Here is a 16,009-nt window from a genome sequence, read left to right as displayed (position 1 = left end):
TTACAGTGACATTTGATATTTTAGCAAGGCAATAAATTGCAGTGTCACTCTTTATCCCTACAAAGCGGTACTCTGCCAGAGGCCACAATTTGAAGAGCAAGATGTTGATACCAATTATACTTTGCAATGTTTATTAGGAGTGAGGTGCATAACAGGGTGGTCGTTTCAATTGCCTTGTAATTTTCTGTGTAGACGTATGTGCAAATCTGGACTTCTGTAAGAGACACAAGCAGATTGTGGTAATGATTGACATTCATTTGTCCAGTATCAACCCTTCCACTATATCCCTATTCCATAACATATTTGACAACATCAGCTACCTCAAGACAAGTATATGAACATTTTCTGTCCTGGGGAGTAAAGCAAAGACACTATGCTATTTCCAATTTATTAAATCATTTAGTGTGGGTTTTATCTCACTGATACAAGCCAGTGATTGATCTTTATGCAGAGTAGTTATAGAGAAATAATCGGTATAATAACAGTGTGCTTTCAGAGACCTGGTTTTAAGCACAGGTTGGGCCTCTTCTCCCCCATAATATCTGCACAATATTCTGAGTTACAATTTATGAATGGTAAGTAATGATCAGAGCATTTGATACTGTGTGAGAGACAGAAGCTCAGGTGTAGATTTTGCATGCCCAGTCCTTGGCCTTCTTCTGGGAATAGTTGCATGTCCACCTTGTAAAGTGATAATGACACAAGAAGTAATGAGCTGGAAATGAATGTGCGTGGATGGGAAAGGGCAGAGAGATGAAGACTGTAGAACACAAAGGTTCTGTATGCAGGTGGAATTATGCCACCTAGCTAATCCCCAGTGTTAAGGCTCAGACTGAAGAAACCATTTGGTTCTCACCGGAAATCTTTAGCTGAAGCTGGGCAGTTGTTTCGGAAGAACAGCAAGTCTCAAGGCATGATGTCCCTCTGCTCTCTACTGACCTGACAGCTGATCTGTGTCTCTTATTGACCAAAGCCCTCCTTAACCCTATCTAGTGCAGGCAGTTGGCTTAATTTTAATGGCTGTTGGCAGCACTGGAGCTGACCCAGCTGTGCGTGTGCCATCTGGGAGCAGGGGCTTCCATGCAGTCAGCCTGGCAGCTCCACTGTGGTAAGCAGCAAACCCCCAGTAAGGTAGTTAGCTGCTGAAGTTAACCTACATGCAGCAGACCACATCCTGCTCCATTAGGTTGATGTGGTTTTATCACCTCCAAATTTTTGCAGCCTGTGTTACAAGCATATCCTTTTGCTGTTTTAAAGAGACCACAGATACCTACGTGCCTGCGCTTACATACATTGGTTTTAACCTTGAAATCTGCTTTTGGCCTTACAACTTTATGTATCTTTAAATTTATGGGAGATTATCCTGAGTCTGCTTAATGTCAGTCATGCTGTATGAGATTCATGCCTGGAGTACTGTGTCCAGCTATGGGTCCCCCAACGTAAGAAAGACATGTTCCTGATGGAGTGAGCCCAGGGAGGACCATGAAGATGATCAGAGGGCCTAAGCACCTCTCCTAGGAAGACAGGATGAGATAGTTGGGCTTGTTCAGCCTGGACAAGAGAAGGCTCCAGGGAGACCTTACAGCAGCCTTCCAGTACCTAAAGGGGGCCTATAAGAAATCTGGAGAGGGACTTTTTACAAGGGCATGTAGTGACAGGACAAGGGAATGGCTTTAAGCTGACAGAGGGGAGATTTAGATTAGATATTAGGAAGAAATTCTTCAGTATGAGGGTGGTGAGGCACTGGCACAAGTTGCCCAGAGAAGCTATGGATGCCCCATCCCTGGCAGTGTTCAAGGCCAGGTTGGATGGGGCTTTGAGCAACCTGGTCTAGTGGGAGGTGTCCCTGTCCGTGGCAAGGGGGATTGGAACTACAGGATCTTAAGGTCCCTTCTAACCCACACCACTCTGTGAGATACTACTGAGGTAGCATTTTGTAACGTGGCCAAAACACGGTGTGCTACAGACACCCAAAAACAGCCACGACAACTGAAGCAAAAAACTTCCTTTGACCTGCTGTGGAGAGCTTCTTGGTGCTGGAGTCATAATGGGTCTATGGACAACCCTGATATTTGCCAAAAATATTCTAAAGTGGACATCATTTGCTATTTTAGGCAAGCAGCTTCCTGGGTTGTGAATTCAATGCTCCATTGAGGAGTCCCAATTCTTCACGCAGTCATTCTAGTTGCATACTATAATTACCCCATTTTTTCCTCCAGTGGATGTTAAACTGACACAGCCTAGTAAAAATGAGGATTATTTTAGGTCAAACACTCTTTTCAGTAGATTAGAAAAATAATTCTGGAGTAGCTATTCAAATGGACCTTTAGTTTATTAGTATCTGCTCTCTTATTTAGGGGGCTTGTTTATGAATAGTAAGCCAGACAAGAGTACTTGTTTTCCTGCAAAGGCTAAGTCTACGTTCAATGCCCTCACAGTATGTCTGATGTAATACTGGAAACAGTTTTCCTTGGAGCGACCAGCAACATTTGTAGAAGCTTCTGGGCACGTTTGCAGACGGGATAAATTGAAGAAACTGTTGCCATCTTTCAAAACAAAGAGACGATGACTGATCCAAGGCAGAGATCTTCAATATTTATGGATCCTGACTGTTGCAAGCCATCACCAGAGACCATCACAACATTGTGATTTTCAGCAAGGAAGACACTGACTGGAAACTGTTGTAAATTATGTAAAATCCATTTTATTTTCAGCTGACATAAATCTGCAGGCCAAATTCAGCAGATCTCATTTAAATATACCACCACTCTGTGACAGTGGCGCTTTTCGTTTTAAATTTATGCTGAATTTGCTGGGTTTTTTCATGTGAAGTTCAGTCTAGTGGGGAGAACAGTAATTTTCTGTGGTTTATTTAATCATTATCCCACACTGGTCTTGATAGTCTCCTGACTGCTAGATACTCTAGCAGTATTTGTCTGTTGGCATCCAAAACCAAAAAAACGCCACTGGTTCCCCCCCTTCATTTCTAACCCTGGAGCAGCCAATGTCTTTTCTTATTCTGAGAAGATAAGATAGTGCTCTGATACCTGGTCCCGGTTTTGGTTCCCCATTGTTCAGTTTCGGTTGTCTTTCCCTGGTTCAGGCACTCAGAATCCCAAATATGTAGTTTAAACCACTGGTCCCCAACCCTGCAGTGGAAGCAGCTCCAGTACACTGCTTACAGGCCTGTGTCTCAGAAGGAGTTGTTTTACTGATTTTGATACTTACTTTGCTTAAGGAATTATTAGGTTTGTGAGCACATCTGCCCTCTACTGGGTAAAACAGAAACTGCTCAGCCCTGCTCCTTTCCAGAGGTTGCTCTGCAAAAAGAGGAGGCATGATTTGTGGCAAAATTTCAGGAGAAAAAAACCTCCAGTGGGCCTGGACCAGCTTTTGTAGCCCTGGTCAGTGCCAGGAAGCAGGTGGAGCTTTAGCTCAACATTGTCTCTGTTGGCTGGATTTTGCCTTTAGTTGTTCGGCTTGTTCATAGTCATAGTCAAAAGACACTAGCAGACAAAGGAATAATAAAGCTTGCAGAACTCCACCCTACCTTCAGCTCCTGAATGGAGGTCTGGGTCTTAGTGTAAATGAAGAAGTGTGTTCTTATTCCCGTAAGCAAAGTCATGGCCTGTAATTTCAGCTGACAGTTCAGAGCTGATTTCCCAGTGTTGCCTGTACAGGAGCCCCTAGTACCTGTATACTTTTCAAACCACAGCTTGTCACAAGCTGAAAGAAAAGTTTCTTTAGTCTTAAATTATTTATTTTTATTCCAGTCAAGACTTAAGTCCTCACTGCCTCTGACTTTCTACACAGAAGGATAAAATAGCATCATCCCTTCAAAAGGCTAGCTACTCTTCTGCAGTCAAGAAGCGTGCGGAGCAGCTTGCAGGAAGCGTTAGGGATTGGGCATCGCACACATTGTTTCAGTGAACAGTCACATATTTGTTGGGTTGGGTTTTTTTACAATTACTTCTTTGACTGTTTAAACATTTCAAAATTTAACTTCTGTGGTTTAGAACGCACTGAAGGCAGTGGATGTTGACAGCTTTGTAGTTTGATCATGGAGCTGTGACTTGGTGTTGGTCGCAAAATACCATTGCCATGTGCTTCTGTAAGAAGGCTTCAGACCCATTTATGTCTCACTCTGCTGGGAGAAGAACACCCATTGCCATGCTTTATTTGCCAAGGAGTACATCAGGTGCTTGTCACAATAACACCTTTTGATTTCGTCTGATTATTTTTTAACCTTGTTAAAACACATATTAAAGCTGTTTCTTACTTTTTTAGTTAATTGCTTCTGTGTGTGCATGTGTGTGCATATGCATAATGCATACACCATGTGTATGTTTTTACATGTGTGCATATGTGTGTGTGTGTGTATGACTCTGTCTGTGTATGAAAAATAGGTGAATGTATCAGGGCCCATCTTGTACCACACTCTGAAGGCTGTGCAGGTCCTCCCTGTGTAAATCTCCATTCTCATATGCATGGAGTGATTTTTCACTCCAAGAGCAATTGATCACAGTGCATAGACTGATCACAGTGCATAGACTTTGCTGTTGGCATAGCTGCAAGCCAAAGACCACAAGAAGAAGATGAGTGGAGGCTGCCTAGTTCTGCCTGCAGGGATAACACGCTGAAATAAGCAGCAGACTGCTTTCCGTGCTGCACGTGCAGCTCTAAAGCAGCCTCTGGACAAAGCTGCTGGGTGCTTGCCGACTCCTGATACCAAAGGTATACAGCTGCCTCTGGAGAGAGGACCAAGACCCCATCCCCAGGCAGGGCTGGGGCAATGCGCATCTGGGCTGGTAAGGGGCAGCTGGGGCTCACCTGAAGTGAGCTCGATGCTGCCAGACAACTCCTACCACTTCTGTCCTCCCATGGTGTGGCTTTGCTCTTGTGTGCCATCCCACCTTCACAACAGCAGGTGCTTCATCGCATGAGCCTTCCCAGTTTGCACAAGGTGCGGCACTGGGAGCCCTGTGGGAAGGGCTGGCCCGGCTGGTCCCTACCTGCCTGGGTGCGCAGTGCACGGCACCCCGGCACAGGGGCCATGGGCAGCTGAGTGATGTGCTGTGTTTTCCCTCTCTCTCCTGACCAGGTCCTTGAGGCGACCAGGGTGAACCGCAGAAAGAGCGCTCTGGCACTGCGTTGGGAAGCTGGCATTTATGCCAACCGGGAGGAGGATGAATAACTACACTGCAGTGTGAAGACAGTGACCAGGCACACCAAAACCAAAAAAAAAGAGAAAGAAAGGAAGAAAAAAAAAAAAACCCCAAACACAAAAAACACCATGAAAGCAGAAGCATTTTAGTCCAATATTTATTAATTAAATACACAACTAACTCAATGCACATAGACACAGAAAAGATCCAACTCCTGGCAATCATCTAACAACAGGAAAAAACCCACCTATAAAATACGCCCTCTTCCTTCCCTCCATTCCCCCTCTGAAATAATGCAGTGGGGAGGGTGCATGGGGTGGGAATGCATGGCTGGAGGTCAGTGTGGAGGAGCCTGTGGCCAGGGCTCATGCCCTGCTTCCCGCTGGCCCAGTAGACAGCCCTGCCTTGCCCTTGGGATCACCATCCCCAGAGGAGCTCCTGTCAGACCTTTCTGCAGTTCCTTCACCATCCACAGCCGCGGCACCAAGACTGTCGGCGTTACTTCGGTGTACTCTTATCCAGCCACAAAACATTGCCCTGTGTTGCTATTCCTTTGAGACGACTGAAGGGTTGGGTTTGGGATTGGGGTGGTTTTGAGGGTGAGTGGGTTCTGCTCCCCCTTCTAGTAATTAATCTGTTTGAAAGGAAAAACAACAGGGAGGTAGTTATTGCAAATGTACAATCCAGTAGACTCAGTAAAACAGTAGTCCTTGTGTTGCAAACACAAGCCATCACAATTTAGGAGTGGAATAGATGGGGATGAGAGCTAAGCCAAATGGATTACCTTAGCTTTAGGATCCTATATGCTTGCAATATCACCTGAGCTGCAGGTTCTCAGAGCATATTTACGCAACAAAGTTTCTAAATAGAAAATCTGTATTTAGCGGATAACAACTATTTTTTGATGGTGGGGAGGGAAAAGTGGCATATGTGTAAAATCTATGAAGATGGGTAATTTGAAGTAGAAAGGTAGTGGGAAAAGGATACGGATAAAGGACATTTAATTTTTAAATGAGGCAATAATTGAACTAAGCCAGTCTCTGGCCTAGAAAGAGGTATGAAATAAAGAAGAAAGATAGTTAGATCTTCAACTATATTTATAAAACGTAAGAAGTCTTTGAAGTAGAATGCTTTGTGGAAGTCTTCATGTTTCCAGGCAACAAAAAAAAGCTAAAGGGCATAATGGGTTGGAAGGAGTGAGCAGGGAAGAGCAGGCATGGGAAGAAAACATTAGTTTTGCCGTTCAGCCAGTGTTTTCAGTGCTACACACAAACCATAGAGCCTTTAGTTATTGCTTAGACTTGGGATCAGCAGTGAAGGATTAGTGTGGTTCGGGGGGGGGGGAGCATGTGTGTGTGTGTGTGCATGTGTGTGTGCGGGTGTGTGCATGAGGTTGGCAAACTGGGAACCGTATGGTAGTGCGTGTACTGATTATTTTCTCCAAAGCTGTTTACCAACTGTAGGGGTGAGTGCTAATTTCTTTTTTTTTTTTTTCCTGAACGGGGATATAAAAACAAGGCACTGAGTTAATGCAGTATTTGTGATATTAAAATTTGACCCAACATCACATTTGCATGAGTCACAATTGCAAAGTATTGACCAGTTTTGTAAGCTGACAATTAGGAAAAGATATGTGGTATTTATTCTTGTGCTTTGTATTTGTATGTAGTGTAGAGGCTGCAGGTTTACTCTTTCTTTTCACCAAGCAATATTATAGGCATATTTTACAACTGGGAACCATAATTTCTGGACTAGAAACCAACAAGTTTGGGAGGTGACAGAAAGAAAAAGACACTGAGTGTTTTTTCTATATAAAATATTCTGTCTTTTTCGTAAATAAACTATTATTATTTTGACATATTTTTAAAAAAACATTAGCCAGGATACTGGTCCTCCCTTAAGCCTTTCCTTGGTTTCATGACCTGCTGTGCTGTTTTATCCTGAAACAGTGAGCTCATTTAAAATGAGTACTGATACTGTGAACATACTTCTGGTGCTTTTCTTAAACACAGAGCTTGCAACCAAATTATTCACCACCACCACCACCTCCCCGCTTCAGTTCCTCCAGCATGTGATTTCTGTCCATGGACACTTACCATTTTGAGGCTTATTTTCGGGGAATTGTAGCAAATACAATTGCATAAACTCATTAACTCAGTTCTGTCAGTTGTCTCCCTAAGTGCTATTGAACAGAATACAGAAGAGCATTCACTGTGATAAGGGCAGCGAGCTTATCTCGAGGATGCTCTCTAAACCCAGGTGCATGGGGAGGCACCCTGCCTATGAAGGAATTATATTCCTAATGAAGTGGAGCCATTGTTCAGACATGGTAACCAACAGATGTGATTCATGCCTGACTACAGGAAAAGCACCACCGCCAGTGCAGACGTCTAGTGAGACCATACATCATGGACCCTCCATGAGCTCTGTGCATCTCTACCAAGAGGAGTCCTGGCTCTCTCCACCCTTGGAGAAAGCTTAAGCCAGACTGGGAAAAAAGGTGTTTCCTGAGCAGAGGAGATGGCCCCTGTACTTGCGGTGAGGTGGTCTTGCACCAAACAATGGTCTTCAGAGTTCCCCCAATAATGCCCTGAAACGAGGGCAGCCCTGCACTGCCTTCCCAGGAACCTGCATCTTTATTTTGTTTAATGTGGAGGCGTGTTGTCCCCTTCTGCTCTCTCACTGGAAGCCAGTGGCATTGATCACCCATCAGAAGACATGTCTTTATGCTTTGCCACATCCTCCACTCCCACCACAATCAGCCCTGAGTCTTTGAAGTGAAAATTAAATTGTTCCCCTAGAAAGGGGATGTGGTGGTGCGGAGAGGCCAGGCAGGAGTCTTCTGCACCAGAAACATCTGCTTTCAGCCCCTATGACAAAAGTATTTGCATGTGTCAGTCCAGGACAGCCAAACTTTCCACCCAGCAGAGTTTTTTCTCTTCCAGAAATTATGGACATGCATAGTCAGCAGCATACATTCAGCGCTGTGGTAACACAAGTGCAATGCAGTTTACTTGCCTCTGTTATTTCATTTGCATGCTACCAAGCTTAGGTGTTTATAAGTATACGCCAGTAATACATATCTATATAACTATCAAATGCAACAACAGCACTATTACAGAGTTAACTTTGTCTCCACGAAAGCGCTCAGATCCTTTCCCGTGGCAAAGGCTGGTTTTAATGAAACTGTGTATTGAGAAATAGTTAAGCATTAGCATTTGTGATTATAATCAGTTTGGAGTTACAGTGCAGGTTTTCTGAACGATTTGTTTTAAAAGCTGCCAGTTTGGGCTTCATCTTGCTCTGTACTGACATTATCTGAAGGAAAATACAGTAGCATTGACATGTTTGGCAACCAGAAGGCAGCTTCCTTGTCATGACTTATCAGCCAGTTTCAACAGTACCTGGCTTTCTGTATGTTAACCACTTCAATGTTATCCTGCTTCTGTTTTATAGTGACTGTGAGGCCTACAATGCAAGTATATAATTATTTTCTCATTAAAACAGAAACCTGTGTTGTGTTTCTATAAAGATGCCTGTTTCTTCACGTGTAGTTCCACAAGCAGCACACAGCTGTAAGAAAGTGGCTTCTGTCCCACCTCTCAGGACAGTCCTTGGTCTCTCCTCCCCTGTCTAGAGGCAGGAGAGATCTCTTTTTCTCCACTCAGTGGTATCAGCTGCAGATACAAGGGCATCCCTGAGTATTCCTTTCCCATTAATGTGCTTGTGGAGGGCTGCAGAGGGTGGATCTGCTTTGTGATGGATTGCGTGGGCTTTCTTACCATGCTTTCTTCTCACCTGCAGCAACCAGCTGCTTGCCCATTGCCACAGCCCTTCACCCCACTTTGATGGTCAGCTAGACTAGGAGAGACCACATCCCTCCCCTCTACTAGGAAGCTGCCATCATGTTTGCCTGCAAGAGCTGGAAGATGCCGGGGCAGGGAGTACATGGCAGCTGTGCACTGGCTGCAGGGAGCTGTTGGGAACTGAGCAGGCTCATGCCAGCCTCTGCCCCTCCTTGTGCCAGGAATAGCCAGGCTTTAATTATAACCCTGCTCCACAGCCCACAGGAGAAGGCAGGGGATGATGATTTCAATCGGAGTTGGCTAGGGCCAAGTGCTGCCCTCTCTAACATGAGCCCTCCCCTCCGCTGTGCACGCATCAGAAATGGCTAAGGAGGAAAGGCAGGTATTGATTTCCTTTCCCATTAGTAAAGATAGCTGAAAGTCAGGAAAGTAGTTAGAAAGCAAGCTGGAAAATTTATCCACCAATTATGCTCTCTATGAAGGAAAAGAGGTTATTGTCTTTTCAAGGCAGGATAGGCTGTCTTTGCCTTTTCTTGCCCTGTTCTAAGAGGGATAGCGTATTCCTATACTGTGTTGCTACTGGCACACAGTAGGAAAGGGAACCCCTTCTAGACCTCTCCTCTAGATTTTGTGAGAATTAAAAGTGGAAACTGGACATTTACGGGGAGCATTTAGATACTACAAAACTAACACAGTGACTCCAGTGGATGGCAGTTGCTCAGGAATTTTTGCAATGTGTTGTGCTGTTACCAGCTGTTGGCATTTGTTTAATAACAGACACTTAAGACATCTAAAATCCCAGTCACCCCATCACGTAGCCAACATGCCATGCACCAAGCTCTGGAGTGTTTATACAGAGTAGTTAAGGACTAAAAAGCCATTTTATCCATCGTTTCTGGTGTAGTCTCATATAAGGTGAGGATGTTGTGCCTGTAATAGTTGTAGGTGGCTTTAAAAGGCCTCAGCAGAATGGGAAAGAGAAGGGAGAGGCAAAGGATCCCCTCTGCCGAGGTGGGTTTGATTAAACTGCTATAAGTGGAGCGAGAGCATTCATTACAGTGTTTTCAGTTGTGAGTGAGACCAGAAGGTTGGGTAAAAAAAGAAAAACCCCCACAAACGGCCTGTAGTGTGAGGAAGCCAAATCAGAGCACCACACGCTGTAGCAGGGGAGGGACAGGGCTAGGCAGGACCACCACTACACATGCTAGCATGGATGTTAGCACTAAAGATGACTTTCAGTTATGTTCTAGTTACTGAATTGACGAGGATGAAACTATTAGCAGTGTGTGGGTCCAGCCCTGCAATCCTCCCCAGGTTAAAAACGGAACAGCATCCCAGTGTTTCACATGTTACAAGACCAATGGGAAGGGGCTATCCTGTCACACCAGCAGTAGCACAGGGGGAGGAGGGGGATACCACAACAGAACTAAACAAATAAAACACACAAACAAAACAACCCAAGCAGCAACAGACAAAACAAAATGCCATCCTGATCTCAAAGTCTCCAGGAGGAAAGCTTTTGCAGCGCTAAGTGTGGCGGCAGTGTGAGAGCTCCTCCTCAGTCCCAGGCACATGTCATCTCTGCAGTGATTTAGGGCGGTGTGCCATCCGGATCTGGAAATGCTTAGGGCCCTGTTCCAATCTAAAGTGTGACATTACAGGCAAGAAAAAATCGATGCAGGAAGAAAAAACGTGCGAAGCTGCTCCATCACATCCTCTTGTTACTGCAAAGCGCATGGGGAGGATTGCATGGCAGCGAATTGTATGGCAACAGTGACACCTGGAGGGCAGATTGCACTGAGCATGGGAAGACCCTCATTTCCAAGGATGTCCCCTGGAAGCCAAGTTCTGGGGACAGCTAATACCCAGGACAGATGTGCTGGCTGATGCACCAGTCTCGAGGACCTACCAGTGCCATGCCCACTACGACAGCACTCGTGTTACTAACGTGGCAAGCCCTCTTCGGATCAGCAACACACCAGGAAAAGAGCCATGGCACGTCTCAGGACCCCAACATAAGAAGGACATGGACCTGTTGGAGCAAGCCCAGAGGAGGCCACAAAAATGATCAAAGGGCTGCAGCACTTCTCCTAGGAAGACAGGATGAGAGAGCTGGGGTTGTTCAGCCTGGGGAAGAAAAGGCTCTGGGGAGACCTTAGAGCAGCCTTCCAACATCTAAAGGGGCCTACAAGAAACCTGGAGGGGGACTTTTTACAAGGGCGTGTAGTGACAGGACAAGGGGAACAGCTTTAAACTGACAAAGGGGAGATTTAGATTAGATATTAGGAAGAAACTCTTCACTGTGAGGGTGGCAAGGCTCTGGCACAGGTTGCCCAGAGAAGCTGTAGCTGACCCATCCCTGGCAGTGTCCAAGGCCAGGCTGGACAGGGCTTTGAGCAACCTGGTCTAGTGGAAGGTGTCCCTGCCCATGGTAGGAGGCTTGGAACTGGATGAGCTTTAAGGTCCCTCCCAACCCAAACTATTCTGTGATTCTATGATCTCATGAGTTTCTCAGGGGGAGATAATTGGGATGGGGACCCCAGAAAATGCTGCTGTGCTTAGCATGCACATCCAGTGCCCTATACAGCCCTATAGGGCCTCCTCCTATACAAGCTTCTGGGGTGCACCAAACTTCCCAGCCAGCCCTTGCTGGAACAAGTCTGTGTTGCATCAGCAGGCAGGTTGGTGCAGGGCTGTGGCTGGGGCATACAAAATACTTCGCAAAGGGCTGTGCTGCACTCTTGCTGTGGGAACTGTTGCTGGCTGAAGGTGTACGCAGGGCATGGGGGAAGAATAGGAAGCTGGAAATAGCTCCATGAAGACATGAGAGTTTCATGTTGGGCGGCAGCAGACAGACCACGGCAATGCACTCCCCCTTGTGGTGTCACTTATGATAAGAGGCTGTGGCTCAGAGTGGAGCCGGCTGCTTATGTACGAATGGCCCCAAGAAGCACTTCTTCCTCTTGTAGCATTTGGAAAAGCTGAACTCTCTCAGCCTTACCTTAAAATGTGCAGCAAGATCTCAAGCTGCAACTGAAACACAAGAAGCTATGAAAATGCTAGCAAAACCACGTGGATAATTATATAACCCTGGTGAAGCAGCATTCTGCAGCACTCACAAAAGGCTTCAAGTGTTGCAAATAGATAACCAGTCATTAGAAAGGAGGGAAGAGCTCATGACTCTGTGAAGCATCATCTCCATGGAGGAAGGTGGAGTTTCCTGGTACACGATGGCAATTGACTTGCTGGGCAGCTTTATCACCCCTGCATTGTGCGGAGGAGGCAGAAAGTATTCAGCCCTATTTAATTGGAGTGAAAGAAGGAAGGTGCTAAAGCAGGGCACTTGCTCACTCCCTGGTAAGGCTTGTTTGCTTCTAGGAGCATGGCTTTGGGGTACAGCACTGGCCCAAACTGGATCTACTTACACAGTATTACCCATTCCCATTCTCTGCCATCTCCTCACCCTCTGGTGTTCTGTTCTGGTTTCCATATGATGCTGTCTGCACCCAAAACATGGCTGCTTCTGGGCAGCAAGACTGGGTGGCTCCTATGAGCACAGCTATCTCACCTGCTCCCACTGAGCCTCACAGGATCGAGAAGACCCTTGATCAGACCAAGTCCCCAGCCACAGGTCCATGACTGACCACCAGGCTCATGCAAGGCTCCATCAGCCTCCAACCAGGCTCCCTCCCAGGCTGTTTTCCTCTCCTCAGGTACTTAACTGGATTCGAACTTGTTTGCCAAAGCACACCATGGAAGATGGATAAGCCATCTTCCATGACCTGTGAAATAAACCTTAAGCGGACCAGATCCAAATGTACCAAATCACTTAGACACCTAAATGCTTCTACTAACCTTTGTCTTTGAGGGCTACACTGAACACAGTTGAGCACTGAACTTAGCTGGAAGTCCATGGAGTGAACTTATGCCAATGCACTACAAAATGATGAGGGTATGTTAGTGGGGTTGACTTGAAAGGTTGTTGGAGGAGAGCCATATGACACAAAAACCTTCTCTTGGTTGCATCACTCATGCCAAAAAGGGGCATGATTACAGCTTTTATTTAATGTTGTGTTTGAGGAAAACAGCTTAGCCAAGCTCCAGCCACAGAGTGCTGCAAAGAAGGCAGACTAAGCTTGTATGAGGTGAAGAGGGTTGTTCTTAAAGAGAAGGTTATTGCAAGTTGTGGGACTTCATGTATAAAGAAAGTGAAAAATTCTGGCAGGAATGAAGGGAAAGGGGAGTAAGTAATGCAGGTCAGAGGGGAGTGGTATGAACAGTGGAAAACAGAAAGATAAACAGGGGAAAATCTTGCTGATGGGAATTTTTCATGCAAGGAGCCATTTCTGAAAGCAGCTGAAAATATGCTCAGACGTTTGAGCAGGGATGGAAGCTATATGGCAAAAAGCATATTTACCCAGGCTGTCTGTAAATCTGCTGCCAGGTCCAGACGATGGTGGTATAGGACAAGATTGAGCTCAGCTGTCCTTGGCCACTGTTTACTGAGTCAGTCTTCAGCAGAAGGGAGTCAGGAAATAGCTGACTGATATCATTGCTCATGAGCCCCATAATTTATTGACATGCAGACTCTTTGAGTTTATAAATTAAAAGATAAGTCAATATAGTCTGTCTAAGCTTTGCAGAATGTTTCCAAAGAATTTATTATTGAGATGATCCAGTACTAAAGGATCAAAACAGCATTTCAGTAAAGCCCAAAAGGCCTTTATTTTTCAAATCTTGCCTAATCTCTTGTTCTTTTCCTGTATAGAAGTATTAAATCAGTGTGGCTTTAAATATCAGGGAGGTCACTCTCTCAGTTTACGCTATAGGCATCTGCCCTCTTTGCCCTGGCTATGTGTCCTTGCAGACGGTGCCTGAAAACTCATGGCCAGACATGACTTGTTAGGTGGTAACAGCTCCCGCTGCATCTTGAATGTGACATCCAACACAAAATCCCAGAAGGTGATAGCCTCTGACCCTTGGAAAGTGGTGGTGTGGAAGAGAATCACATGTGGCTATGAGAGAGATGAGCCCACATCACCTGTGCATGGTCCAAGACCTGCAGCAGCAGAGCAACCTCATCTACAGCAGAGCAAGCAAAGCAAGGTCTTCTGGAGGGAAGAGCATGCACTAGACATGGCCCTCAGCTGTGTCCTCTTGCTAACAACAGAGTGTCTGGGGTCCTGGAACCTGCAAGGAAGCTCCTCAGGTGTTAGCAGTCCTTCAGAAGGTGACTGCAGCTGGAGTCCTCCTTTCAAGGGCATCAGTGGCACTCAGCTGGTGGCTGAGGTGTGCTGTGCGAAGCCATGCTGAAATGGGTAAAGAGGTTGGGAGATGTCCCCCCACTGCCCATGCACAGGTAGCAGGAGGTAGGAAACCTCTGAGGAACTCACCAGGGAACAGAGGTTGTAGTGGGATGAAGCAGTGCTGCTCTCAACCAGCATGGGCAATTCAGCAACTACCCAACAGGGCACAAAAGCAAAGTCTTGGCTCAGCAAAGCTTTGGACTCTGTGTGTGCTGAAATGAAGTGATGAAATGAAGCAGCAAGGGAATAGCAAACACCAGTACCAGCAGCTGTCTTGCCACACAAATCAAAATTTACTATTGTATGTATGTTTATTCCTGCTTTTTAGACATTGAAGAACTGCAACCTGGAAAAAGTTAGCAGCAACAATATTGATGGAATGCTGCCCGGACTTTCTTGTTTCCTTGGTACCTTTTACCAGATACCCCTCTTTAATTACCAAATTTGCTGCAGATGCAACAGGACCCTTCAGAGAAAGAAGAAGAGGTTTAATATCTAAGTCACAATTATGTCTTTTTATACATATGCTGGAGTCCTAAGGATACACAAAATCTGCCAAGGTTGTTCATCACTAGCTGCCTGGGAGGGTATAAGGTAAAATTCTCCTCAGTAATAGAGGAGATGCAGAGACCTGCATTGCCCTGTCTACATGAGCATTCTCCAGAGCCTGGAGCTTTCCCCTGTAGCACCTTGCCTGATGCAGAGCGGTGGGTCTGGTGAAGCCCAGACACATCTTCCCTTTGTATCAAGTGGAGGTGACACCTCTGCACGGGGTTGCAGAGCCTCAGCAGCCCTTGCTGCTTTGCAGGGAGGGCTCCTCCAGCACCGGGGCTGCAGCTTGCTCACCCAGGCAACCTCTCCTCTCTCTTCTGAAGATTAACCCACTGGAGCCGTGTTCCACTGGTACCATGCAGCAAACTGGGTACAGACACAGTCCCCCACAGCCTCCCCGCCACCCTCATGGAGGATGCTGGCACCTTTCCCTGCTGCCTCAGGGACCTCTCCCCCCTGTCGGCTCCAAACAAGTGTCCCACCCTCAGGCTGCAACCTGGATGATCAGCCAGGTGTGGCTGCAGCACTTGTCAAAAACACAGGGTTGTCCCTGTTATCTGCACCTCATGATACCAGGTTGCCTCAAGTCCTCAGCCAGCGCTGGGGACTTTCTGCAGTGAGACAAACAGTGAAAGGCACTGCCACGCAACCACATATCCGAAACCACCCTGGGGAGTGGTCCATGGAGGAGCTGCGTGGCACTGAGCAGATGGTGCTCTGTAATCAAGGAAAGGGTTTGAGAGCTTGTTATCAAGTTTCTTGTGGCTTTAATTTCTGAACTGCAGAGGTTCACAAACACCCCCCAGTGGAAGAGCTGCCACATGGAAAAATAGAATGGCAAGGCTCCTAAATGTCACAGAAGTGGACTGCAGCATCTGCAGCTTCCGGGTTACGTATGTGGTTTCTTGGGGTTTTTAAACAAAAGACCTAAATGTCTTTGATGGGACGTTGTGCATAAAATAGCCTGGAAATGTTAAATACTCAAGTGACTAAAATCACAGTTAATCTTTCTTGCCAATTTCTGTGCTCAGGACCTAGCCCACCAGAGTGAACAGAGAGAGGCTGTGAGGAGGTTACCATCTGCCAGCTCTGAGTGTCTGGGGTAGATATCACTGAGGGCTTACTGCAGGTGATGGCTTCAGTGCTTGCTTTACCTGCCTTCACAACACATATTTAGCCA

At 46.1% G+C, this 16,009-nt stretch overlaps 1 protein-coding gene across 7 annotated transcripts in view; it reads left to right on the top strand.

Annotated features, from left to right (window-relative positions):
• Positions 1–8,698, top strand: part of PALM2AKAP2 (PALM2 and AKAP2 fusion) — a 255,085-nt gene extending 246,387 nt beyond the window's left edge. For all 7 annotated transcript variants that reach the window (XM_030511673.1, XM_030511668.1, XM_030511667.1 and 4 more), the window contains one exon: positions 5,102–8,698. In XM_030511673.1, the coding sequence (XP_030367533.1) occupies positions 5,102–5,194 (93 nt within the window). In that variant the 3' untranslated portion in view covers positions 5,195–8,698. The remainder of the gene's footprint in view (positions 1–5,101) is intronic.
• The last annotated feature ends 7,311 nt before the right edge of the window (positions 8,699–16,009 follow it).

This window comes from Strigops habroptila, chromosome Z (assembly GCF_004027225.2).
Source record: "Strigops habroptila isolate Jane chromosome Z, bStrHab1.2.pri, whole genome shotgun sequence".
NCBI classification, from domain to species: Eukaryota; Metazoa; Chordata; class Aves; order Psittaciformes; family Psittacidae; genus Strigops; species Strigops habroptila.
The sequence above is the reverse complement of the archived record's forward strand: the minus strand, read 5'-3'. Positions and strand labels throughout refer to the sequence as shown.